This window comes from Synchiropus splendidus, chromosome 10, assembly GCF_027744825.2.
Source record: "Synchiropus splendidus isolate RoL2022-P1 chromosome 10, RoL_Sspl_1.0, whole genome shotgun sequence".
Classification (NCBI taxonomy): Eukaryota; Metazoa; Chordata; class Actinopteri; order Syngnathiformes; family Callionymidae; genus Synchiropus; species Synchiropus splendidus.
Genome location: NC_071343.1, coordinates 22,488,368 through 22,515,615, shown reverse-complemented (window position 1 = coordinate 22,515,615; position 27,248 = coordinate 22,488,368). Strand labels below are relative to the sequence as shown.

The 27,248-nt window shown below is 42.4% G+C and overlaps 3 protein-coding genes across 5 annotated transcripts in view; 2 read left to right on the top strand and 1 right to left on the bottom strand.

Moving 5' to 3' along the window:
- Positions 1-4,023, top strand: part of pdia5 (protein disulfide isomerase family A, member 5) — a 63,996-nt gene extending 59,973 nt beyond the window's left edge. Inside the window, exons 16-17 of the mRNA XM_053877071.1 lie at positions 179-313; positions 1,595-4,023. Of these exons, the coding sequence (XP_053733046.1) occupies positions 179-313; positions 1,595-1,675 (216 nt within the window). The 3' untranslated portion in view covers positions 1,676-4,023. The remainder of the gene's footprint in view (positions 1-178; positions 314-1,594) is intronic.
- Positions 4,024-5,557: 1,534 nt separating this feature from the next.
- Positions 5,558-17,015, top strand: sec22a (SEC22 homolog A, vesicle trafficking protein). The gene is made up of 7 exons (XM_053876141.1): positions 5,558-5,654; positions 6,467-6,677; positions 9,403-9,566; positions 12,366-12,545; positions 14,555-14,673; positions 15,117-15,182; positions 15,977-17,015. Exons 2-7 carry the CDS (start codon positions 6,496-6,498, stop codon positions 16,175-16,177), a joined length of 912 nt encoding a protein of 303 aa, XP_053732116.1. The 5' UTR covers positions 5,558-5,654; positions 6,467-6,495; the 3' UTR covers positions 16,178-17,015.
- A 361-nt stretch (positions 17,016-17,376) lies between these two features.
- adcy5 (adenylate cyclase 5) overlaps positions 17,377-27,248 on the bottom strand; it is a 59,646-nt gene continuing 49,774 nt past the window's right edge. The window contains exons 10-21 of one of the 3 annotated variants that reach the window (XM_053876138.1): positions 26,095-26,254; positions 25,600-25,697; positions 25,425-25,512; positions 22,483-22,599; positions 22,256-22,414; positions 21,742-21,926; positions 21,641-21,661; positions 21,435-21,567; positions 21,095-21,358; positions 20,819-21,023; positions 19,662-19,786; positions 17,377-19,321 (exon numbers count right to left, since the gene is read on the bottom strand). In XM_053876138.1, coding sequence (XP_053732113.1) covers positions 19,193-19,321; positions 19,662-19,786; positions 20,819-21,023; positions 21,095-21,358; positions 21,435-21,567; positions 21,641-21,661; positions 21,742-21,926; positions 22,256-22,414; positions 22,483-22,599; positions 25,425-25,512; positions 25,600-25,697; positions 26,095-26,254 — 1,684 coding nt within the window. In that variant the 3' untranslated portion in view covers positions 17,377-19,192. The remainder of the gene's footprint in view (positions 19,322-19,661; positions 19,787-20,818; positions 21,024-21,094; positions 21,359-21,434; positions 21,568-21,640; positions 21,662-21,741; positions 21,927-22,255; positions 22,415-22,482; positions 22,600-25,424; positions 25,513-25,599; positions 25,698-26,094; positions 26,255-27,248) is intronic. The other 2 variants (XM_053876140.1, XM_053876139.1) reach the window with 2 other exon arrangements.

Here is a 27,248-nt window from a genome sequence, read left to right as displayed (position 1 = left end):
CAGGCAACTACAGTTATTGTTTTCACTGCCAATATTTCTGTGAGCAGAGCAGAGGAGTCTCCTATCAGAGGTTCATGAACTAAAATGCCACAATGTCGCCTAGCTATTGTGTCTTTCGTGGTAGTATTTCAGAAAGAATTGACCATTTTCTCGTTATGATCTTGGCTCTGTCCCTCAGATTGCCTATGCTGCTGTAGACTGCACACGAGGACAGAACCATGACCTGTGCAAGCAGGAGGGAGTGGAAGGGTACCCCACTTTCAACTACTACAACTATGGAAAGTTTGCTGAGAAATACCAAGGAGAGCGTGGGGTGAGTGTTTCCTTCCTAAGAATAACTGGTGTGTACACTTTACTGTCATTTAGATAAGAATGGTATGTGTCATGTGCCTGCTGTGTTTTCAAAAACATAGCCAAATATATCAATGTTATCATAGAGTGTTGTACTACAAATGAGTGAAAATTGACATGCATCAAATGAAAATAATGATAATAAAACTCTTCACAGTATAAAGTTAAGAAAAAAGGTTTGAAACTAAACAAAAAAAACAAGCAGTTCAATTACAATTACAATAAGATTTTGTCATTAATGTTAGATTCAAAGGATTAAAGCTCCTGGATTTACCTATAATCACAAAAAAGCTTTGTAAACATAAGCTGGCATAAATGTTCGCAGCCTGACGAAACTGCAGCAGGTAAAATATGAAATTAAACTATTTTGAGCAAAAATGTAGAAGGCGATAATGCCAGGATGGAAACCAACTTGAATTGAGTTTTAGTTTGGAAGGATACCCTGTACAAGAACATGATGTTGTTTACTGCATCAAGGTCAAGTCTTGTGATTTGGGAATACTTTCATCTTCAATGGCCAACTGTCCCTCATGAGTAAATAAAATTTCTAAGTCAAACGCGGCCAGGGGGCCATATGCAGCCCTTTGCCAGTATTTATCTGGCCCTCATGAGATCAGAGCAAAACTCCTAATGAAAACTCCTAGGAAATTGAAGATATTGACCATATACATCTTGTATATATCTTGTTTTTTTCTTATTTAATTTGTTTATATCTCATTTTTTGGTAGTAATTATATGCCAAGATATGCTTAGATATTCACCACTTATATTAGAAACATCTTCACATATTTAGGACTTTTATTGATACTCATTTTTAAGCAAACAATGTCATGGCATGACTTTTCCGCCCCATTTTCCGGCAGTTTTATAACATAAAAATATAAATAGAATCTTCGGTCTGTCTTTCCTTTGGCTTTGGTAGGTAATGGGGCCCTTGGGAAAATTAACCACCACCCCTGTTTTATGGTAAAATAGATCAATGAACTGATATATTTCGAGCTATCATACATTTCCTTGATGTGTTACATGTTATGTTATGTTTTATTTGATAATTTATATTTATGTATTAAACTTGGCAACATCAAGACTGTGAAATGCAATTGTCTATGATTTTGTAAGGATTGGAGAACTTTATAAATGGTTGGGTCTGATCTTTTGTGTTTTTTAACTAACTTTGTGATCTTGTGTGTTTTTTATAGTAAATTTGATGTGGTGGCTGTTAAAACTGCAATTCTCATCACAGGAAGCTGGCTTCATCGGATTCATGAGACACCTGCGAGGACGGGACCAGGAGAAAGTGGGGAAGAGGAAGGAAGAGCTCTGAGGGCAGCATACTACCTGCTGCACACTTTGTCATTGCACTGTGACCCTTGACCCTTGACCCTGGCAGGGGTCCCTTATCAGCACTGACCTCAGCTAAAGGCAATTTTCTTTCCTAATCTCACAGTGGTCAAATGCAACAGAGTACCTTCAGTCAAGACTCCTCTTTTTTCCTGGAAGATGTGGGGGGAGCCACTGTGACATCACTCTTTACTGTATCTATGCAATATGGACCTTGCTGGTGGCACATCACTGATGTCATGACCCCTCATTCAAAATGCTGAATATTGAACCTATTGGTTGGAGAACATCTTTGTCTTTAGACCAGAGTCCACCGAATTGCTCTGATCATCTGCAAAAAGACCAGTTAACTCAGCTGTTCTGCTGGACTCTGGCCTACACTTCAGTGTTTCTCCTCAAAAAAAGTGGCCTTACAGTAAATTAAACTGCGTTCATGGTCAATAAATCAGTCTCTGGGTCTAAAAAGCACGGGACTTTGATTTCTAGCTCAGACAAACCAGGAGAAAAACAGACCAAATATGCATATCGCCCTAACTCTTCATACATGTCTCACAGACACACACTAATGTGTTGATCATATAATTGATGATCATTACTGTATAGCAAGATGGACAGCATGAGAATGATTTCTGCAGGACACATTCTGATCATCGTTTTTCCACTGAGTGAGTGTCATTTTACAGTGTCACTTTCACATCTCATTCAGTCTTGAGTTGAGTGCCATCATGTCATTATGTTGCCATTTTCTGATCGCATAATCCATTATGGGTTTTCAGAGGTTAATGTATACATCCCCAGTTAAATTACTCCTCGGTCATGGCGGCAGTGCCATCATGAACAGCCGCTGGATTAAGTGCCCTCGACGGGAGACGCTGACAGAGTGATGTAAAAGTAGAAACAAAGGTTCCAAATCAACCAAAGTGATGGTCACTTCATAGCAACTTATAATCACGGAATCTCTTTTTATGAGGTATTAATCAGAATTCCTATTTTCTTCTTGTATAATAAGCCTTACACATATAATATTGGTGCTTTAATTTTGCAATATTGTACCATTAATATTGCTGAACTGCTGTAGTATTTGTGAATTATGACCTATTAATTCATCTTTTATGTCTGTCGGGATCTTGAGTATATCATGGTAAGTAACAGGATTGACTTGAATGCCGAGAGAATTCTATTTAAAATGTAATTTACAGAAAACTACTTCAGTTTTCGCAATGTAATATGAATAAATCAGACTGAAGCCATAGTTTGACGAGACAGTTCTAATATTGCGACAAGTTAGTACGCAGAAATGAACAAAGGAATACTCTTGAAGTCGTGGCACTTCTGCATCAAGGTCATGCATATTCCAATAGAGCAACTGTCAATCAAGATGCCACACACTACATTTTATCATCACTGAGAATCTGTCATCCCCATCATTAATGTGCAACGGTGTGAGCATTAATAATCCGTCTCATGTTGTCCATCTAGATATACTGGCAATAGGAAGTTCCTAATACAAGGAGACACTCAGGTTTAAGCTGAAAGGCAACACGCATCTTTTATCTCTTTTGGCCATTCATGGTGATGGTTCCTCACTCATTATTTTGTGAATTAAATCTGCTCTTGGGTGGATGGCACTCATTCATGCCCACCTTCACAGCAGCCAACGCAATATAAAGCAACGTCTCCCAAATTCCTCCTGCTCTCATTCCAAACCATCTTCATCGTTATTCCTTGGGAGATCCTCCGTGTGCGTTCTCATTCCTTTGGTCGTTCTAAATATTCATCAGTTGCTCAACTTGTGTTTTATATTTCAAGACTTTAAAATAAGGTTCTCAGGGAATGTGAGACACAATTAAAAAGGGAACAAGTCGATTTCCAGCTGGATATTTTACCAAGTCACCAAATTATAAACATTGTTTACATTAATGTCCCGTGTGGTGTCTGTTATTTTCTCACAATGTGTGTTGAATATCGTCTGTAAATGTTACTGATCCTTTTTCCCTTGTGATTGATGGACTCAGTCCAAACCCTCCAGGCTAACGCCAAACACTGTCTCATCATGACATCCCAGAGTATGCAAGCATCCAGTGCTGCTCCATTTGTTCTTTTCTCTCTTTCCTTCCAAGCCTTTACGAAAACCCTTCTCTCAGTCAAATGCCTCTGTCTTAGTCGAAAGTTCTGAGTTCAGAGTTCACTGTGTTGGTCCATGTTGTGTTGGGAGTGTTTCACACTGATGCCAAGAAGTTGTCGTTGCCTTTGTTCATGTTCTGTACTCAGCCATATGTACAGGGTTGCTCCTTGCGGTCGGGACCTTGCAAGGTTGATAATAAAATTCTAAATCACAAAATCAATCTCATTTTTGTTTTGTTTTTTTGCTCAGCTTCATGTATTTTTTATTAATTTTGAAAAATAAAATTGAGAGAATGGTGAATGTTGTCAGGTATGATTATGCTCCACCAACGATGATGGTGATGACTTGCCTCTGGGTTATGTCCTTTTACCATGTGGACCAAGTCTATACCGCCATCTTTAGTCAGATTACATCATGCCCATCCCAAACAGATACAGGGGTTTGGCAGTAGGGCTGTTGATATGTTCGAATATGAAATCTTGTGAATCACAAATTAAACTCTAGGGTTGTTCAAATCTTTCAAGTTACATTTAGAATAGATATAAAGAAAAAACGGTGATTCATATGCAAATAATGGCAAGTCACACGTGGAACATCAAAAACAAACATTCCACAAAAATGGTAAAATCTTGATGAGTTTGAATTGCTTTTAACATAATCGAGTACACACTTATCACGAGTACTACCTCCAATTTCTGATTCTGATTTCTAGCCAGTGATACTGACCCAACAAGAATTACTCAGCACCTATCCTCTGAATCACAGGATCACAGCCACTCCAGAGTCACTCTGGCACTTTTCTCATGAAGGACGTTTAAAAGTGTCACAGTCAGCAGAGAGATGTCGCTCATTTATGCGTCTTCAGGATGTTAAACATATCAGATATTATGAATCCTCCCTAGGTCAAAGATTTCTAGAGTAGCTGATTGTTTGAGCTCCTCAGATTTTCAGCCTGAGTCACTTTCAAAGTGAAGTTTTCTGAAGTGGAGCTGATTGGTATTAAATGTATCTATAAGAGCTGCAACACCATTTGAAAGCGAATCGGAAAGGCTACTTTAGTTGTGATAAAATCCTGATCAGATGTCCGTCCGACTCAAGTGTCCTCATGAGACACGTCACATAATACATTAAGTTTGTATCCTCTGTAAGAAAGTGAGGCCACATTTCACATTAATTTATCTTCTGCTGGTTTTCACTCAGGGTTTGCTAGTGTTGACTCTGTCCAACTATCATTGGTATAAGACTGGATCAGATAATATCTTCAATGAAATGTACCTTGCATTTTTAAAGAATTTTTTTGTGTAAAAAAATCTCAATCTTCGTCTTATGAACTATTTTTAGAATAATCCTTAATTTTCTTTTCAGTATTTCAGATTTGACATACTTAACCATCACTTGAATTATTTTCCTTTAATATCTAGATGAAGCTCCACATCCATCAGAACTTGGGGAAATTCACTTACATTCGACTCTTTGCTCCTCTGCCTAACTTCAGTCGGTCTAGTCCGATACATACATGACATTATATCACAACTAAACCGTCCTGTTTTCACAGAACATGAAAGTCTGTTTTTTGAGAACCGAAATATAGTATAAATGCCAACGATAACTACAACAAAAAAAGGTGTGTTTACTTGGAGTGAAAAGCCTAAAGTTTGTTAATATTAAAATTAATGGAAAAGTAAACACATTTGCATACTATTCAGAAGCACGCCCACTAATGTTACCCACAATGCCTTGCGTCAGAGCCACGTAAACATAATGCGCATTAGTTTCCAGTTAACCGCTAACACACCGTCCTATTCCCTTTGCACATGATGCCCATACCCTCAAACAGGTATGTCGAAGACAGCAGCCTTTCTCATGAATGATTGTATTTCATGTCGCTGTGTTCTGTCTCGTAACCACGAAACGGCTTGTATTTAGCATTTAGCAGGCTAACGCCAGCTAGCATCTCAACCGGCATCATTGAGTTCTGTGATTCTGTGCCATTTCTTTTGTGCTTCTTGGAAGAAAAAGCAACCGTCTCTGAATGTGAAACACGGTCCATGCAAGAAAAATAGATTTAAAAAAAATGTTATCCTGTGAAACTGCAATAAACGGTGATAATAATTTGACTGTTTGGGGAATTAAAATTTTGTGTTGAATTCATAGATAATAGATTGTTGTATTGACAGAGTCAGGAATGACTTGAATGAATGTTTGAGCTGACCAAGGCTCTCACGTCACTTCGTAGACAATTGAATCAGTTCACTTTTTCTCCAAGATGACAGCTGATCCGTTACAAGTGCCTTAAATGGCTTAGGGAGAGTGTGAAAAACCTAAATCAGTGACTCGTCATGTTGTATTTTCCCACTCTCCTCAAGCTGTTCCCCATTCTTCTCTAGTTGTTCCTTGTCCTGCCTTTGTGCATTACATCAATCTCATGTTAAGATTGAGAATGTTAGTTGACATATTCATTACCATTAGATAATCACACTAAACTATTCTTTTGCAACATTAAGTTGTACTGAGATTCCGTGGAATTTCACCCGGCTGGGAAGTTTTATTGTGGTATATGTTAGTCTAAAGATTACTGGAGTGAAACCAGAAAGTGAAATATACCTGTCTGACACAACATTCTCTTTTTGTTTCCAAATCTTCTCAAAGGGCTTCAGCAGGAAGACCAGATCTATAAGATGTCGATGGTTTTATTTGCGTCAGTGGTCCGGGTCGGGGATGGCCTACCACTCTCTGCGTCCACTGACTATGAGCAAGATAAAGTGCTGCAGGAAACAAAGAGGCACCTTAAAGGTCTTTCAAAAAAACTCAGCCAGTTTCCAGACCGTTGCACACTTAAGAATGGACCTTTCAATGTCAAGTAAGTTGTCCACCAAAATACAGTGTGCATCTTTTTTCATACAGGTTTCATGAGCAAGTCCATTTGTTTTATTATATTGTATTGTATATATGTAAATATGCTTGTTTGTTCTAGAATTTTTCATTTTTAGTTCACAATCACAGCATGATACATGTTATTACTTGACCTTGACTGGACCTTCACTCAACAACGTCTTAAGGGTAGTATAAACAATTGTACCGGATTGTCACTCGGGATGGGCATCATCGTCCATGATATACAGAGAATATGAGAATTATGCATCTCACGATAAATTTGATAAACACACAGCAGATTAGCTGCATTGGACTCACATACATGAATATAACAAGACCATGACAGTGCGCGGTGCTGAGCTGCTCTGTGGCTTTTCACCGACATGTGACAGTCGTGAGAGAGAGTTGAGCATTTGGAGGACTTTGGTTCACGATTGTAGTTTTCAACTTATTTTTAATACAGGATACATTCGATTATGGCGGTAGTTGACTCTGAGTCACTGGATCGGTGTTAGTTTTATTAGATCGAGTGGTCCTAATAGGTTTTTTGATGCGGTCCTCTGCCTTGGTTCACATCAACACATTCAGGTCTCCTGCTGCGCCGGTGTCTCAGCAAAACACTGTGGTGAAAATAAATGAATATTGGTATTGATTCTCCACCACGTCTGGATTGGCTGGGTTGTGCAATGTATAATTGATTGCTGCAATGACAAAACTTTTAACAAATGTGTTAAAAGAGCCATGCACATGTGAGTCATGTAAGATACTGTCATTATATTTAAGAACAAAACAAAAAATAACTAAATAAATGAGAACTTGGATATGCTTTCTTCTTTTTTTCTTATTATTAATCAGCTGCTGAAATACCAGATCAGGATCAGATATCCGCACACATTCAAACTCAAATCACTCATAGGCAAAAAATGTGATGGGTGGGATCCCTGCTGGTTTATTATGTTTGTTTCATAGAGGATGTGATGATCTCATTCTGAATGCCTCTCAGAATTATCTTTTTCCACTCTTCATGTGTAAAATCATGGACCTTGGCTGCCTTTGTCATAGCTGTGGCAGGTTGTTGAATGCAGCCTCAGACGGTCACTTTGCAGACCCTTGTCTACACAAATCCTTCCATGCCACACAGATCACATATCAATGCTTTTAACAAGACTGATGGGCTTGGAAGTCAGCATTTAGTTTTATCTGTTATCAGTTATCAATGTGACAAACCCACAACGAAGGCCACGACAATAGAGAAAGCATAAAATATGACTCTTCCCTTCTGTGTGCAAAATCTTAACATTTTTTGAAAACCCTCTTACGGCACTAAAATAAAAAAGTAAGATCATTATCAGGCTCCTCTTCCCCGCTGCATGACGACAGAAGATCATTCTAGAAGACTTCCTTAGATCGCAGCTGCTGAAATTTGCTGCAAAAAAATCCCATCATTCGACAAGAGTGGCAATTGCATGAAAATGCTTTTGCCAGATTTGATTTAATAGTCCATCAGAACTTTGCTCTGTCATGGGTCTGTATTGCTTCTTGATGTAGCATATCTTGTACCCTAGAACATCCTGACCATTCCTCTCATCATATTAAACTTTTTACAGAGTTTTTACCAAAAACATTTTGATAGTGGCTTTTTACTAAAAGGACTGACACCTCAAACAACCTCAAATTCTCCCTGACTCACGTCTTGAATCTACAAATCCGCTTATGTATTGATGTTGTGTGCTCCACACCCCGCACAATGACTCCAATCTTGTTCTATTGCTGGCCATCATACGTAAACTCTGTAAAACCTTTTAACTTGTCAACCTTTTGAACTTCCAGCTGACGTGCCGCTTTATTTTGCTTCTCTTAATATTCCTACTCCCTGGTGCACTGTAACAGAGCAAGGTCATCTGTGTCTCAAGTCCTCGATTTATCAGCGAGCATCAACAATATATGTAGATCTAGACTGAATTCTATCTGCGGAGATTAAATTTCTTCATCTTGAAAATCTCCACCCTTGTGCTCTAATCTCAAACAATGATGATGGAATTGGTGGGTTAATTTCTCAGTAATTTGGAGCAGAAAAGCTTTCATCTTTGTCCCTAAAGTCCTGTTGAGAGACTTAAGAACGACTAAAATCTGGTTCTCAAGTGCTAATCGTGTGAACCGAGCGAACGGGAAGAATGAGGCTGCATTTTGCTGCCACCGTTTGGTCTGTGATAAGAGCCCCTTCAATCAATGAGTGTGAAGAATTTTGGGAGATAAGAAATATCAGACTGAGGCAGGCAAGGTTCAGGTCCAGGGTTAATCTCTGGTGAGACTTCAGAGTGCCTGGATAACGTAAAATAATGCCATAGTGGTCCTCCTATCAGGAGTGGTGTAGATTAGTGTAAATTATAAGACACTCATGTAAGCTTTGTTTTTTGCGTTGTGACTGGTTCACATAGCTTAACATTATTACCCCCATCCCTGCGTTGATGTACACGCCTGTCATGTTATTAGATCGAGTAGCACATCTGTCCATTTGTTAAACGTCTCCAGATGCGTATCTGTCTTGATATTGTTAATCTGTGTGTAACCACCTGCGTCTTTCTGTCTGCAACTTAGAACCAGAAAATAATTTAAATTGTTAACACGTGTGGAAAGAGCACTCATCTGCTTGCAGCGCTGCCAGCCATCACAGTTTTGACTTCTCAGGCTTTGTTGTGTTTCCATTTCAGCTTCATCAGCTCTCTGGGTGTTGGATATCTGATGGTGTGCACTGGGAACTACCCCAATGTTCTGGCCTTCTGCTTCCTAGACGAGCTGCAGAAGGAGTTCATCGTCACCTATGATACCAAAAGAATAAACAACGCTCTGCGTCCGTACTCCTTCATTGAGTTTGGTGGGTACCTGAGATTGTAGTGACTGAAGCGTATATTGCTGTCGTTTCAAGTGAAAAGTGTCAATACAGTAGGGATGCTCCGATCAGGATTTTTGCTGCCGATCACCGATATCGATCAGCCAGAGTGCCACCACTACCAACCGACAATACCGATCACGTGGATTGACAATGAATTTGTAATCAAAATGATGAGACCTTCTGTGTACATGATGTGAAAAAATTAACTCTAAATCATTTAAATTCAGACACGTTTTTATATACTTCTTCACAGTGGCAAAAAATAGAAAAACCTTGCTGAATGCAACAATTATTCTGTCGAAAGGACAACTGAAAAACATTTAATTCGATGTGAGATGTCACAGGCGAATCTCTGGAGACTGTGCTATATACTGCATATACTGTAGCGGGACAGAGAGCACTCCAAATGTTTTCAAAAGTTTAAAATTCAGGAGGCTAATGAATGCTGCACCTACTCCAAAACGGCGACGGATCCGGTCCTGAGAAAAGCTGGTCATCTAGTTCGGAGAAATTAATTATTATTGCTTAACATTCAGAATGTCATGCTTGGATCGGTTGGTGTTGCTAAGTGTCAGCAATGTAACAGCCTGCTGCTGAGTAACCAGCGTTCTCACTTTCACGAGCCTGGTAAACTCTGTGCTCCGTCTAGTGCTGGCGCTTGAGATGGCGTGTTTAATTTGAAGGCGCTTCCCTGCTCAGCATTTTCCCGTACATGTGCTGCAGGATGCAAACTTTACATGACAAATGGAAAGAACCTCCACAACATACATGCCGCTGCTTAGTGAGCAGTGAGTGGGGAGGAGTGGATGCATCACAACCAGCAGGGCTTCATCAGAGCGCCAGCTGTCACACGTGATCAGTTGTTGTGATTGGCAGTGACAGGTAGTGATCGGCATTCCCCGATCGCATTGACATCGGCCCATCGTGATCGGTGACCGATCGATCAGAGCATCCCTACAGTTGTGCATAGTCTCATCCAAAAATGTGTCAATACTGGTGCTCATTTGCTATATTTTCTGGTTATGTAATCTAGCATTTTCAGCGTTTGTTATTCCATAGGGATCGAAGGGTCTCCTGACTTTACAATGTGTTGTCGGCCACAGGCATCGTATTTACAGTCAACAGACTTAATTTACAATCACTGTTGTTGAATGCAATGCTGCAAGAGAGGAATATATCAATCCAATGACAAAAAGTCACAGACCATGCCGGGACAAACTCAACCTACCGGTACATCGAGAGGACCTTCTGCTGGGCAATATTTTGTAAAGTTTGATTTGATCGATATTTTATTATTTTAATTTCTTATGTCCAATAATCAATCTTAATGCTTAATGCTAAGAGCCTCATCCAGTCAGACCGGTGAAATTACGGGGCGTAAACATTCCATATGAGTGCCTTAATGTCAATGAATGTAATTCCATTGGTCTGATGTGATGCTTATATTGGAGACATAATGTGTAATCGGAACATCGGCAAATTTGTTTTCATCACCTGTCTTGGTGGTGGACCCTGGTTTCCAAGCGACTTAGAAGTGATGTTCCCTATCCTCGTGCATTTTTAAGCTAGTAGACTGAAATAACCAACCTTTCCGTTTGCAGGCTTATCCTGCTGCTTATAGATCAGTGAAAGCTGTTTATTGCATTGTGCATAATGGATTCATACTGCCATGCAACTGCATCTTCCTGTTTTGAAAGAGTCATGTGAATTCCTCTTTTGTTTTATTATTTGACAAAAATAGCTTAGGTTTAATTACATTTGATTTGTCTGATATATTCAGTATTTTTCCAGTTTCGCTTTGCATATTCGAGCTCAGCCAGATCGAAAGAGTAACAAGCAAGAACAGTATAGAATGTTCATTATTTTTATAAATCAATAAGTATGTGTTTTAATACTCCTTGATGTGACTTGGGTAAAAGCCTGCAAGCTGAAGAAGTGTGAGCCCCTCTGCCCAACAGCACTACTATCTTATGCATTTCTGCTTTGTTGATGGCGCAAACTTGTAATGATGCTATATGCATCTGCAGGGAAAAGTTACTGATTTCTTTATGGTGTTTATATTGTTAAATATACTTATAAAATGTGACTCATTTTATTCTGGTTCTGCTGTATACACTTGTAAACCTGAAAATGATAAATATCAAGTCATACCAATTTCAGGCCGTGTCGCCCAGCATTACTAAAGGGAGAAAGTTGTGCTGCCATGTAAGCTCAAAATGAATGAGTGGAGGTGTTTGGGATTGCCTTTGATTGATCCTACATATGAAACACCACAGCACGTGCTGGGATGGAATTTTTGCTTAGGAGGTTCTGTAATTGTGGGAAGAATAAAAGCTATCAAATATAATCTCATCAACTCAAAATTAATCTCCTATGAGCAAAGAGAGATCATTTGCATTGCCTCTGTTTGTTGCCCTCAGTGAGCATAGCTAACATGAGTGGCATTAGTGCTACTTGCGAATTATTGTCTTGTTTATTCCAACTTTCCAGACCTAAAGTGCCATGAACACACCAACCAATACGCTGAGTGATTGCTTCGAAAGTGATGTTTGCCTGTGTTACGGCTGCTCTGCAGCCTATTCAGCACATCCATGTGGCTTCAGAGACCCGGAGTACTTGGCTTTCTCCTCAGGAAATTGGAATAATGACAAACAAATAAAAAGGAACTAAAAGTGATTTCACAAAACACACAATTTTGTTTTTTGTGTTTGTGTTGACTTGTGATCCTCAAGTTTATCTCAAAGTGGTGTAACTGTGATGTGTTGCCTCCTCTGGTCTCAGACACGTTCATCCAGAAGACCAAACAGCGGTACAACAGTCCCCGATCCCTCTCCACTAAAATCAACCTTGCTGACATGCAGACAGAGATCAGGCTGCGACCACCGTACGAGCTGTCCCCAGAGGACCTGCAGGCTGTCAACGGGTCCTTGTCACACACGTCCTCCAAGTACAAGGGCATCGGTAATTGACACATTTAAGTAATATTTTCCAATATAAAGAGATGTGAATTATTTTCTCCCACCAAATGCTTGATTTTTCTACTTTGAAGTTGTAACTAAAAGACAGTCAGAGAGCAGAGGGCCGTTCCTGACTGTCACTTCTGAAGCTTCAGCAGCAGATGAGTGATTCTTCATGCGCCAACACATCTGCTCTCTGGCCTTGTGTACATCAGAATGTCGACAATATTTGACAAATAATCGGCAGCAAACTTTGCTGGCTGTGGAAATATCATGGTCTGTAAATGTTTGTGTAGAAATTGTGTTAAATGCATGATTCAGCCAGAGGAGGTGGACACTCGTCCATTCTTTCCGCTCTTGCCGGCTGACGAAGCACATGGTCTCAAGATACAGTCTTGGTGGCTTATCAGCTATAAAAAAAAAATCAATGTGGTTTAAAAAAAAATAAAATAAAAAAAGACTAATATGCAGATATTAAAAAGCAATGTGCTCTTAACAGCAAAAAAAACACTGCAATTGTGTTTCTGTCCGATCAGTGAAATTCCTCAGGGTAAAATGGAGGATAGTTTAACTGCAACGCTAAATGTTAATAAGCCATTGTGGGCTATAACTTGCTCTAAGGCCAAAAGAAAAACACAATCGTAACTCCTCCAGGGTTTGACTGGCACCACAGATGTGCCCATTAACTTGGCAATCTTTGTACCATTGGGGCCGGAGACAGCTCTTTACATGATGGCAGTGCTGAGTAAACGGCTGTTTCATGTCACAGGACATCCTGCACTGACAAAAAGTACTCTGTGGGTCATTCAGACTCTTTAGTCATGCGTCAGTTTTGTCAATAAATGTAGTCCTGACCAGACATTGACTCAAAGTTCATATAATGTCTTTCTTTTTTTCATTTATTTTGTGAATTAACATACTGTATATTTCTTAAGAGTGAACTAGCTTTTTTGGTCGTTCATTTTCTATCCTAAAAATTCCTAAAAACTATTTTGTCAGAACTTGAGAAGTGACTTTCTTGTATTCATAAATAATGGAATCTTTTCAGAGAAAATCAATGTTTGTTCATCTTAAATGGTTAAAGCACAATGTGTGTTCCTCAGTATGTGTACTCTGTGATAATTTGTTTTTTGTTTAGGCCAAATCGATAGCTTGTTTTTGTCAACTATGTGGCTGTTTGTGACTTGGAGGTAGATGCTTTTATACCCATTATATAGAAACTCTTGCAACTGTGGCAGCAATGTTTCTGCGAGGTTTAAAGTTGGATTAGTTACACAAGCATCCGTTCTGCATGACTCATCCCTCATGAGGCGGTGTGGCACTGTCTAATACATGGACTGTACTGCTGAGCCGTTTGAAGTAGTAGTTTACCACAATAAGGTTATTGCTTATTTTTCATTTACCTGACAACATTCAAAGTGTTTTTTTGGTGTGAAATCATGTCGATCACCGTTGATTCTCTTTCTGTTTCATCAACCTCTTACACTTCACATGTTATCGACTGCAAACCTATAAAACAACTGCTCACAACAGCTACGCCACCTAACCTAGGGGTCTCGAACCGGTGCTCAGAGGGCTACAGTGTGTGCGGGTTTTTCTTCTAACCAAACAAGCACACACAGGTGAACTGATCAGGTGTCTCTTGGCTCTTCTGTCCCCTCAAGTGTGAAGCCCCTCCCTTGCCCTGCCAACTGCAGCTCCACCTCATGTCCTCTGTCAAGCTCCAACTGCTGGCATTTGCACCTCAGCTTCCTTGCCCTGGAGGCATCTATGCATCTTTATTTACTCTGTCGCTCTCCACCACTCAGGGCTCATACATAAATCATTTTATCCTGCAGGACGAAATATGCTAATCTGTTAATAGAATCAGGCGTCTTTCTGCTTACAGTGCCAAAACGCCTTTGGAAGTGGGTTTGATGCACCATCTCTGCGCTGCTTATCTTTTTCTCTCAAGCAGTTCTTTTGTTTGTCCGAGTAATTACATTTATCCCGCCACTGTTCCTTCTCTTCCAGCTCCGACTCAGCTTTTGGAGCCAGTGACTTTGCCAGGCATCATCTCCTGCGTGCTCAGTGTCCTGTGCGGAGGGGTCAACCTGCTGAGAGGGGTCCACGCTATCGAGAGCGTCTTGCAGGTACAGTACAGGTTTTCCTCTTGGCTGATACTCCTCTCTCTCTGAGTGATGGTCTGAGCCCAAACACAGCCTTGTCTGTGACGTGTTTGTCGACTCAGCCGAGACATGTCCAGTTAAAAACATGTAAATCCCTAAAAAAATATTTTAAACCACACCTTCAAGTCTGATGCAGGATTCTGTCTGTGTTCTGTCCGTTTTTTTTATGGATGTATCACATGGTTTCATGAGTGAAAGGATGGGAGAGGCATTGTCTCTTTGTGATGCAGTTTCAGCTCACACTTGTCCGCACAGTGATGCGAGTCTGGTGGTGAACCAGCGTCTGCTTCTGACCCTCGGGCTTGTCCCCTGTGCCAGAGGTGCCACAGTAGCAGTGCGACGTACACACGCCTGATGAACTGGGATGGCAGCATGCTGACTCACTGCCTGTCTTTTCTGTGTTTCAGAATGATGATGAGGATTTTAACTGTGTCATTGCTTTCTTCCTCGGCACAGCAGCGTGTCTGTACCAGGTGAGTCGTACGCTCGCTCCTCCTCTTCCACTACCAGCACTGCTGGATCCACATCAGCTTCCATCGGCTGCCAGCATTTCTGGTTTTACTTCTGTTCACACCATCACCGTTATCATTAGATTAGATTAGATTAGCCTTTATCCATCCAACACTGAGGAAATTCAACAAATCTAGCACTTCACTTTTCTTCTAAAACTAAAGGAAGCAAGTTAGCAACAGTTGGCGCCCTGTTGTCAGTAGCCAACATGACCACTTCGTGGACTGTAAGTGATTTTCTTTTGTTGTTCGGGTGTGATGCTGTTCACTGAGGTGGAAGACTTGAGGGACAAGCAGACAAACCTTGTTTGACACAAGGTCTGTTCCTGCTCTGGAATAAACCCCTATTCATACTGTACTTATGGGACCTGGTGGGGTTTTTTTTTCCATCACTTCTTAACACCTCGTAACGCAGACGCACTTTTCCTGAGACAGCGCGCGCAATGACATTTAACAGAATTTGAAGAATTCATCTATTGTTCGTTGGCAGACAGTAGTCAGGTTAAGCTTAACTGAAGTTGATCAAATCATGTGAAGTCTTGCTTGAGTCCTGAGCTCCTGCATGGATTTGAGTGATGCCATCTGCTGACTGTGATGTCACTGATAGAAGTAGTGTCTTGGTAACAACCTGAGCATGTGAGCTTGAATAAGCGTATAGTAAACTTTCATTTATCAAAAATATGGCATAGGGTTCATCGTTTGAATAACTTTTAGTTTTCACTGTTGATGGGACAGTGACGCCTTCCTCTGCCTTGCAGTGCTACCTGTTTGCCTACTTCTCTGTGTGGAGAAACATCAAGTCCTTCCTGGCCTTTGCGCTCATCTGCGTGTCCAACATGTACCTGTATGAGCTGAGGAACGTGTGGCAGATCCTCTTCCATGTGGCTGTGGGAGCGTTCATGACCATGCAGATCAGACTGAGGACGCCGCTGGGAAAAGCTCCAGACTACAACGTATGACCAACCTGAACTGCACATGGACAAAAAGACTGGTTGCAAATCTGCTACCCAAAGGTCATGCCGCCTGAAGGTGGACGTAACTGGATCGATGAAGGGACACGACTGTGACGGACTAATGTAGAGCATGTTCTGGATGGTGCTGGAGAAACTGCTGCAGAGATGACAAGTGACCGGCCTTTTGCGATGCTGAAATAGATAGAAATATGTTGCAGAACAAGGAGGCTGCTGAGACAATGTTCAATATTTTTTATTTAAATAGCGCTTTCTAGGGTAGTTGTGAGGCATGTAGCAGAACACTTCCAGTACTGTAGGAATGTATGAGACGCCGCCGTTTTCTCAGGCACATTTCCGTCACAGAAGCTAGAATAAAAGAATACATTTTCTCTTCAGAGATTAATAAAGTATTTATCTATCTTATCTATCTAAAATGTTGAACCTTATCAAGCATAGATGAGAATCCTACAGCTTTTTTTTAAATCTGTGTTGCTGACCTTTGACCCTGGTTTCTAACTATGCAAATCCTGCTGGCTAGCTTTGCTTTTAGGTGCTTGTCCCATTTAATATGACAAATGTTTGCACAGATTTTGTTGTTTCTTTTATACTTAAAATTAAATTAAGATTTTATTTTTGCTTTCGGACCTTGTCAAGTCCGGATTATTGAAATGAAAAGCAGGTAGAGTAGGTGAAAATCCAAACTCACCCTGGTCATCAGGTCCAAGTTCAAAGTGAAACATCATTCAAACTTCAAACGTGAAATTCTGTGTTTTGATTTTGAACGGCCACATGTCATGTAACAAAGTAGCATTCAAACAAATAAATGACGACTTGGCATGTTTTACAGACGTCAGCACGTTTTCTCTACATTGATGCTGGAATGGAAATGTTGCTTGTGATGATCTGGAGGATCCAGCAAAGTGCAGCAGTTCAGCGACGTGTATCAAGACCCCCATATTAATGAAAGATTTGAGGTTTGCTTCGAGAACAAGCTGCAGTGCAACAAGAGCAGCTGCTCTAACACACCCAAGGATGTCTTCAGGGGTGCACCTGAAGGTGTTTCTGTCTGCTGTTCAGGTGCACTCGTGTGATGCTGCTCATAAAGCCAAGGAGCTTCAACACTAGTACAGTGATACAGGGGTGCAGTGTGAGCATGTACTGGTGCTTGCCTTGAAACTAAAAAAAACGAGAAGAAAATTAACAGGTTCAAGTTTGTATGTTTATTATGAGGCAGTTGACAAACAAAACTTCTGCTGTCCAAGTTGTACTGAACAACAATTACATTCAATATAACATCAACAGCTGGTAACATCTTCAACCATCAGCTCTCAGGAGATTCTAAAGTTAAATAATTGGCTCATGTTGTGTCAGCACTTTGAAAAAGAAAAAAAAAAAAAAAAAGTGAAGTATTGACATGACCAGAAAAACATGTCTTGCGATGGCCAGCTGAGAACCTTGTTCTCACGATTTGAGTCCACCAGGAAGTGAGGAGACGAACGAGTCATCCAGGTCATCATCAATAATTCCGGTGTGCAGCGCTGCATATAACATATCGGAGCAGACGATGTGACTTGGCTTTACAAGCTGGTGTGTTGGCTGCCTTCTCTGCTGAAGACTGCAGAAGCTCAGATGTTGACCAGGTCTCTTGGCACTAAATGCTCAGATAAAAGTGAGGAGTGAAGCAGCGGCCGACAGACAAAATAAAGCTGTCTGTGTGGCGTGGTTAATGCTAAGTGCTCAGTTCTGTAGTCGTTGTTGGATACATGATAAGTGTTGGGTTAATTTCCTGTTTTTTGTCTTTGTGTGACATTTTAATGATAGTCTCTGCTTTACGTTGAACTTGTTTCATTTGATGCTCTATGATGATGCCGTGATGGCAAATTAAAATCGGCCTGTATCTGAGTAGTTCCAGACTAGAAACTGTGTGCTACTGCTAACATTAGCGCCACCTTTCAGTGCTAATGTTAGCTAGGAACCAAAAATGTTGAATAGAACAAAAGACGAAGGGACAGGATGCTTGGACGAGAGTGACACACTGGGCTAGATGACTCAGCGTTCTCTATCGGACAGGAACCAAGAAGAGACACATTTGTGTGCTGAACTATTATCATTTTATAAGTCAGGTCCCTGAGAAACGGATGTCATTGAAATTCATTTAAGTGTTGCAAGTGACCGGGAGGTCAGGTGATCTGATCCATATGTCATTATAGTTTAATATAGCGGTGGACTGGTATGTTCTGTGAGCCCGGGAATCAGGCGACTTCAGGAAAAAGTCGTGACCGTGTGAGGATGACCTGGACGACAGAGGGCGGTGTCGTTTGTCCTGAATGACTGAGTCACTACTCAAGAAAAGACAACAGTCCACAGAAGAAGTGTCAGAGTAAAAGGCCTCATCGGAGATCATTGGACATTCAAAGGGTCGTACCATCTCTCTTCGCAGTGTGAGGGTGAGAGCAACTGGGAGTGTGAAACGCCGACACCACAGAGGGGCTCTCAGCTATGACAAAATACCTCCCTCTGATTCACATTATAGATCTCTCTCTCTTTGATATATACAAAATATAGATTCTTAAAATACCCAGCGGGGTGGTGTTTTTCCAGAGGTCCCACTAGAAAAGTGTTGAGGGTTAGAAAAGCTCTTAGTTGACATCGTGGACTCACACTTCAGTTGTCCTTCCATCTATAAATAGTTATACAAAGAAGAGGGTTCTGTCAGTGTCCACACTGGAACCACAACATGGACACGCTCGGAACAATCACACACATAAAACTGCATGTTGATACTTCAGCAGGAAAGGCAAAGGGGAGAGGGGAGGTGACGGAGTTCCGACATCTGCGGGCTCCTCGCAACGCCATCTTTCTCTCTTTTTTTTTTTTTCTTTTTTGCTGATTCAAGCTCCTTGGATTGAACCTGTGCTCTGATCAGGCATCTTTGGTCGGATTTCAGAGTCTGAGTTTGTGGCTTCAGTAGTTGGCTTGCAGCCTGAGCTCGGAGGGTCCACAGAGTCCTTCCTTTGAGGGTTAACTGCTGGTGGGTCCGCTGGTGAGAAAGTAGGTCATCATCTCTCCTTTACCTTTGACTGTGACCATCCCTCTGTATTCTAGAGTGTAGTTGTAGGAGCTGAGCAGCTGGTAGAGGTCTGCCGTCACCTGGGGAGCACAACAACAGACAAGATCAAGACTGAGGTGCGGACAGCTCTCAGCTCACTCCTGTTTGACTGATCTGTTCTCAGGGCTGGATCATGTTTGTGAAGACACTGAGAGCTTATGCCTACACAAACTAATATCTCAAATATGTTGACTGCTGTTTAGGAAAGATTCCGCAGCAAAAACAGCTGAGTCTGAACGCCACATCATGCTGAGACTGAAAGCATAGTTAAGTCAGATGTGAGGCTTCAGTGGATGGATTCCACTTCCACTGCAGAAGATGGCCTCTGCATTCTGTCGGGGCGGATGAGAGACGGTCATGTGATGTCATTTCAAATGTTACCTGGATCCTCTCTGGAACACCCGTACTGTCCATTCGACTCGCCACATTCACCGTGTTCCCCCAAATGTCGTACTGAGGCTTCCTGGCACCAATAACACCAGCCACCACAGGACCAATGTTGAGACCTGCGATGACATCACCGCGTCAGATGTGTCGACTACATCTTATTTCTTATCAATGATGTCAATCATGATTAAAGAGCTTCAGAAATATTAGATTAGACGGCCTTTTTTTACATCTTGATCTCCACCAGGGATCTAGCACCAGCTGTGTTCTGTCCACCTACACAGTGGCACCACACTCTGATGAAAGTGGATTTGTTACAGTCACCGAGCGACTCCACCGCTTGTAGTGTTTTATGAAGTCAAAATGTCTGGTTTCTGCCTTTTTTCATGGAGTTGCTCATGTGACCAGCAGCACCGGAGGCCGTTTAAAAAATCGAATCATTTGTCCCCTCGACTGTCTGTGATTGGTGGAGGTGTTACATTCATTCATACTGTGTAAAAGCAAATCAAAATAAGGTTGGAAATGTCATCTCTCTGTGCCTTTGCCTCCTTTCACGCCTCATCTATGAAGTGTTGAAGGTTTCCACACAGGATCCCTGGACCACTACACCTGCACCCAGCGACCACACTTACACCCGTCGTTTCCACATTACATGATTCTTGGTGCACTGTGAACATATCAAAGATGCAATAAACCAGCTATGTGGGATTAGAGAGTTAGTAATAGAATGTCCTCAGGATGTGTTGTGCGTCTTCAACACCAGTGAACCAGCTTGATGCGTGTGGTGTCAGCTTCGTCATCATGGTGACTGGAGAGTAAAGTCTGATTCAAAGTCTACATGCAGTGTTTAACAAAGAAAGTTTCTGTGGATCCGCCTTGCTGACTTCCTGCCAACATGATCTGCTCTACTTCAGATTGACGTGGAGCTCAAGTGGAGTGCAGGCTGCTTCTGGGTCATATCCGAGCTGCGCTGCTGCACACCTGGTGGAAACCATCCTGCTGACTAGAACTGAAGCAGCTTAGCTGCGGCACACTTCGTGGTACGTGCGCCTCTGGTAGAAGTCAAGGGCAGAACCATGTCCATGCTAACTTGAGCAGCAGGTTCTCCGACTGCAGGGCACCTGAACAGGAACGCTGAGGTGGCTACTCACCAATCTTCATCTTGAAGTTGTTGAAGGAGTGTTCATTGATGTACTTCATCTGATCCATCAGCCTCATGGCGTAATCTGCCAGCGCGCGGATGTGCGAGCGGCCCGCCTTGTCGTACGTGGAGTCGTTCAGGCCAGACGCTGCCATGTAGGTGGAGCCGATGGTCTTGATCTTCTCCAACTGGCGAAACTGGTCCTCACTGATGATCTGAGGAAGCCGGGAAGCGGCAATGCTGAAGCTGACACTGCCGACATCAGCAGAGGGCGCCGTTTTCCCACCTCATCAAAGTCGGCGATGATCTCGTTGAGCAGTCGCAGACACTCCACCCCTTCGTTGTTGGCCTCAAGCTCCACATAGAACTCTGAGAAGTTGCTGATGGAGGCGAACATGACAGCGACGCACTCGCACGACTGGTAGTAGAGCTCGTCGTTCCGCCTCTCGCGCTGCAGGAAGTGAGCTGCCACGTCTTTCGGCAGAATGTTGTGCAGCAGACGGCGGTTGTAGGCCTGCAGCTCCTCCATCTCTTCCTTCTCCTCTGTGGCCTGGCGTCATTGATTCAGTTAAAGGGTCGCATGATGGAGGCAGCATGTGCAGCCACGAAGAGACTCAACTACTGACCTGCAGCTTCCACAAGAAGTCCAACCGCGCCGTGGACTCCACCTGCTGGGCGTGAAGGTAGAGAGCCAGGACGAAGACAGTGATGACCACAGGGGTCATGATCCTCAGAGGAACCTTGGAGTCCATCACACAGCTGTAGGTATGCAAACACTGGGTTTAGATGACAGAAACCACCAGTGGAGAACAGTTTTCTTTATCAGCCTCACCTTGTTCCGTTGATGTGCTCGCTGTGAGGAGAGAAACACACACAGAGAGTCAGTACACAGCAGGGCACACCTTCATCATCCCCAATTGGTGTAACACTCACAGAAGGTCGATGGCGTTGGCGGTGACCAGCAGGTCCTGGTTGTCCATGAGACTGGCTTTGGGCACCTCCATGATAAGGAGGTAGAGGAGCTCGATGAAGAGCATGAGGAAGAGTTTACCGATGCTGCTGACCTGCAGGAAGACGGAGCAGGCCAGCAGACTGAGCAGCACACATGAGGAGAAGTACTGTGGACGGAAGAGAATGAGACAGTCGAGTTTCTGTCACAACAAAACCAATGTTTGCTCTTGATCGTGAGGGAGAAATGGCTCCAAGTGACAGGAAATCAACTACAGCCTTTCCATGAGAAGCTCCGCCCACCTCTGAATCACTGTCAACACTGGACTGTTTTTGAAATCATCCACATAAGCTGAACCACTCCCTGACCTCACCAGCTCTGACTGGTGGAGATGTGCTCCATTTCAACCCCTTATCCCAGGTCTGCCCTGTGACAGAGGACTGAGCGACTTCTTCTGCCTCACAACACGTAAGTGACTTGTCATGTTTGAATGCGCACCTCAGGAAAACTGCAGAAGGGGGCACCGTCGCCACAGGGGCTCACCCGGGAATCCAGGCTGTAGTTGAGCAGATGGGCGTGACAGGCGTTCACGCTGTCCAGGCTGATGTTGAGCTCTGAGCGGATGCAGACGCGCAGATCGCCGCTGCTGCAGGTGAACTGAGAGCAGAGGAATTTCAGTGCTTGGTCACCACAGCGGCTCGTGACAGTCGTGTACAGGGACCTACGATGTTAATGAACGCAGAGAGGAAGACGACGATGATGGTGAAGACACCCACCAACGTGCTGTTCAGCCGGGACTGGACGATGCGCTTGGATAGAGTCTGGAGAGCTGCCGGGAAGAGCTGCCAGCAGACAGTAGCGCGTCAGTTGCCAGTGACTCACCAGACAGTTACACATTTAGACCATGTCAAGATTTATGCTTGATGACTTTAGACTGTGAGAGGAAACTAGAGTAGGTACAGAAAACCCACGCTAGTAGAGACGCAAAGGACTGCAGGCCACCTCTGAAAAATGGAAGGCTTTGTTTGGTTAAATATCCAGCTGAAGAGCCCAAGTGTTGTCTCATTTGGCATATTTTGGACTGAAACATTGCTTTGGCTTGAAAACAAGTAAGATACAAATAAATAAGTAAATGATTTAATCAATGCAGTAAGATAAGATAAAAACTAAACGACTAAATAAATTTATTTATATAATTTAGAATGAATTTCTAAATTAATACACATTTGTGATTTTCTGTATTTTTATATTATTGCATTTCTACATTTTTCATTTGATTTATTCACATGCTTGTTCACAATTTTCTTTACTTCCATATTGACTTATTTCCACATTATTCCCTAGGCACCTCCCTTAACTGACATATTTACTTTTCCTCTGACAAGGTGGATATGGAGAAATAAATACAGCGGGGAAAATAAGTATTTCACCCGCTGGTGATTTTGTGATTTTGCCCCCTTATAAAGAAAGCAGTGGTCTATAATTTTCATGATAGGTTCATCTCATCATCATCACGGAATATAAAAAAAAAAATCACATTATATTAACTCTAAACACTTGCTTGAGTTTTACTGAGGAATACAAGTATTCCACTCCCAACCAACCAGCAAGAATTCTCTGCACAAGGCTGGAATGGGCTGCAAGACCTTTGGCAAGCAGTTTGGTGAGGTGTCAACTGTTGGTGCGCTAACTACAAAATGGAAGAAACAACAAACGGACCATAAATCTCCCTCTGCGTGGGGCTCCACTCTCACCTCGTAGAGTGAATCGGATCATGAGAAAGGTGAGGGAACAACCCAAAACTACAGGGTAGGAGCTTGTTGATGATGACAGGCGAATCTGAGCGAGGAGCTTCCCACGTACAAGCAGGTGGTAAAATGCCCCACCAGAGAGCACAGTGTGCTGTTACACTGTTGCACATCTCTTATACCGCCCTCCCTCGAGCAGCTCTGGGACTCACTGACCACTTGATGGTTCATCTTGTTACCACATACAAGCAGAAGCTGAAGCTGGCAAAGCCTGTTGTGAGGAGCATGAAGATCTGGACGAGTGAAGCTGTTGAGAAGTTGCAGACTTGTATGGCGACCACAGACTGGGAGGTGTTCAGGGCTACCACCAATAATCTGGATGACTATACAGACACTGTGACTACTGTGAAGAGTTCCAACGCGCACCAAGGTGAGTTATGCAAATGACAAACCTTGGTTCACAGCAAAACTCAGCCAGATTAGACGGGAGAAAGAGGCAGCTCGCAAGAGTTGGTACAGAGGGAGCTGAAGAAAGCTAAGGGCGTATACTTAGTAGCAGTTCTCAGCCAACGACTCGGCTGCTCCACACTGTAGCCGAGTCTGTACAACCTCGCTCTTGCACTTTACCGTCGCTTCGCGCAGCCATTTTGCCCCAACACCTCTGTGGTCTCTCCAGCCCCCTGTTCCACTTTACAAAGGACTATGCTGTCTCTTAGTGACACAACTAAGACGAACAATGTCACTGAGACAGCAAAGACAAAGACGTCTGAACTCTGAGCTGGCCAACAAGGGTTTCTCCACCAAGTAGTATATAAATAGTAAGTATATAAATACATGCAGAAATGTGGAAATATAATAATATGAAACTGAATATAACAATATTGTATTAACATCAAATGTTTCAATGTTTATTTATTGTTTTATTTGTTTTATTTCAGCAGATTGATTCACGTATTTATTTCATGTCTGAGGTACTTCAGCTGAAAGAGTATGTCACAAGCAGTTTCACATCAAAAAATAGTAAAACTTTTGTCTGAAGTGACGCAAAAAGATCACAATAAAAGAGTTTTGTTCATCTGCGTCTTCCTGTGTGATTGTGGACTTGCGTGTCGGAAGAGTTGGAGATAAAAGCGCATGAAATGAAGTGCAACCAGCCGAGAGCAGGAAGGAGGAACGTCCCACATGGATCCAACTGCTTCTAAATTTGGAACAAATTCTCTTTCAACTGAAGTTTCAAAGCATTTCAGGTCGTAGCGTGACGATCTGAGCTCAAGATGAAGAAGAAGAGGATTTCACATTTAGCGCTTCAATTCTTAATTTCACCTCCCAATTCACCAGCAGTCCTTCAACATAACATCTGTTTTCACTTCTGGGTCACTGAAGATGAGAACAATCTGTTTTTTTATCGGCCAATTACTGAACATATGAAAGTGAGAAGATGAGGAGCGATAACAGCTTCATTAAAGCTTTGACTTTGAGTTGGCACAGAATGTCAGGGTCAGACAGAAGCCGTCTCTCGGACAGGTTAGCAACGAATAACTGATGTTAATGAGCCGCCAGCATGAGACAAGGTGAATGTGAGTGTTGTTGCTCAAGGGACTGAAAATAGAAGCACTTGATCCTTGACACAGTTCACAAGATTATTCCTCCGGTTTCCCACCAACACTGTAAAACAGACCGGGTGTCTCATGGCGGCCGGAAGACTCAAGAAGAAGTGCTAAGATAATTAAAATTAAAACCCAAACTCTGTACAGAACTAATGTCTCAGATAAGAGGCACTGTGTTTTAGTTATCTCATGTTGCTGATGTCATGGAGACATGGATGCACCTGCTGTCGCATGCCAGAGTCAGTTCTGGGTTCTCCATGTCAAACTGCAGGGGATGTAATATGAAGCAGTCCATCAATAAAAAGCACTCACCCCGAAGCAGCAGTACACTGTGGACACAAACATGACCACGGTGAGGATGATGAGGCAGGTGACGAAGAAGCCTATCTTCAAGTTAGACCTGCAGACACACATCATCAGGTTCAGCTTGTGTTTGTTCTTCAGAGCCAAGGTGAGAACATTGCTCTCTGAGGTGATGAAGACTCACGGAGGGACGATGACGATCTGGATGAAGCAGATGAAGAGAAAGACAAGGGAGGCACAGGATACGTAGGCCCCGAATCTGGAGTCCACCTGTTTGGAGTACTGGAGGACACCAGCAGAGATAAGGAGAGAGAGGTCACTGCAAACACCCAAACACATCATCACTTCTTTCATAACCTGAAATGTCATGAGGGAAAAAACAAGCTGCTCAGCTCTTCGCCACTGAACTTTAAACACATCAGGAAGTCTGGTCGAAGCTGACGCTCTTCTACTCTCTCCTTAATATGCCCCCCTCCACTGCCGTCCTTCACTGTCTGAGGCACTTTCCTTCCTTTTTTTTCCTTCCTTCTCTTCACTGTGAGAGACTTCCGCCTGGGACCCCAAGCAGATCAGTGATGGAGGGAAGATTGCCTGTCACGCACAATCATTTGCTTGTGTACTGGCAGCAGGTGTGTGTGCATGAGTGTGCGTGTGAGTGTGAGAGACAGAGAGAGCAAACCTTTTTCTCCAGGTCGGGCTCTCTGAAGGTTAGCAGGAACTTCTTGACGTGCTCCGAACGCAGGCGGTCGATGCTGCGGGCATCGATGGCTCGGCCCAGGAACTCGTCCACCTCGTCTTCTGGGTTCAGGTTCTCCTGCGTGTTCCTGAATATGAAATGCCTGAATAAAACAACAAGATGAGAGCAGGTGACACATTCACGATGGGGCGTCTTCGGTCCGCACGACAGTCAGTACCTACTAACATCTCTGAAAGAGCCTCTGTCTCTTCTCTCTTCTCATTCACAACTCCCGACAGGTCATTACAAGGACAATGACATTCTGATCAACTTCTACATGCTGCCAAACAGCAAACAACAGCACAAATGGGGTATTAAAAAAGGAATAGAATTGCTATGGATGAAGATATTAACACCAAAATGTCACAGAATATTGTCCACTTCTTTTACAAATTAAACTAAATAGCACTGTTAATTTCACTCATTTCCAATGACTTAGTGCAAGTACAAATGACGATTGACCTCTTCCTAATGTGGTTAGGCATTAGATTAGGAAACATATATTACCATGAATAAACTCCTTATTCATATGTGTATTAGCTGCATCTTAGCCAGTCATTCATCATGACAAAGTACTTATTCATATCTACCTACCTATGCAAGTAAGTAGCTTAATAATACATGTTAATATACTGTTCCTCACTCTAAAATGTGACCCCCAAATGTTTCCCACCTCACAGGCTGGCAGTGGAGCAGCTCAATTCTGCACACAGAGCCCAATATTATTAATTCATTTTTAAAGATTCCAGAGGAAATAAGTGGCGTGCTGATCAAAACTAACTTCATTATTATACAAAGAACTGATGGTAGCATCATCCGTGGAGCAGAAGTCTGTACCGGAATTCTTTTTGATGTGACATGACGGCCATAACTGATCTGTCTGTTGTGGAAAGAAGAGGCCGAGCAGGATCAAACAAAGAAGGATGTCTTATGTTTCTTGACTTCTGACTTCTGAAAAAGATACTATTTCCCCTCATTTCACCTCAGGAATGGACCATAATTCAACAAAAAATGTAGCTAGCAGGGGAAAAGCTAGTAACAAGAGAGCTGTGCCCCAAATGTGGACTCCAGAATGATTTGTTTGTTGGGAAAAAATG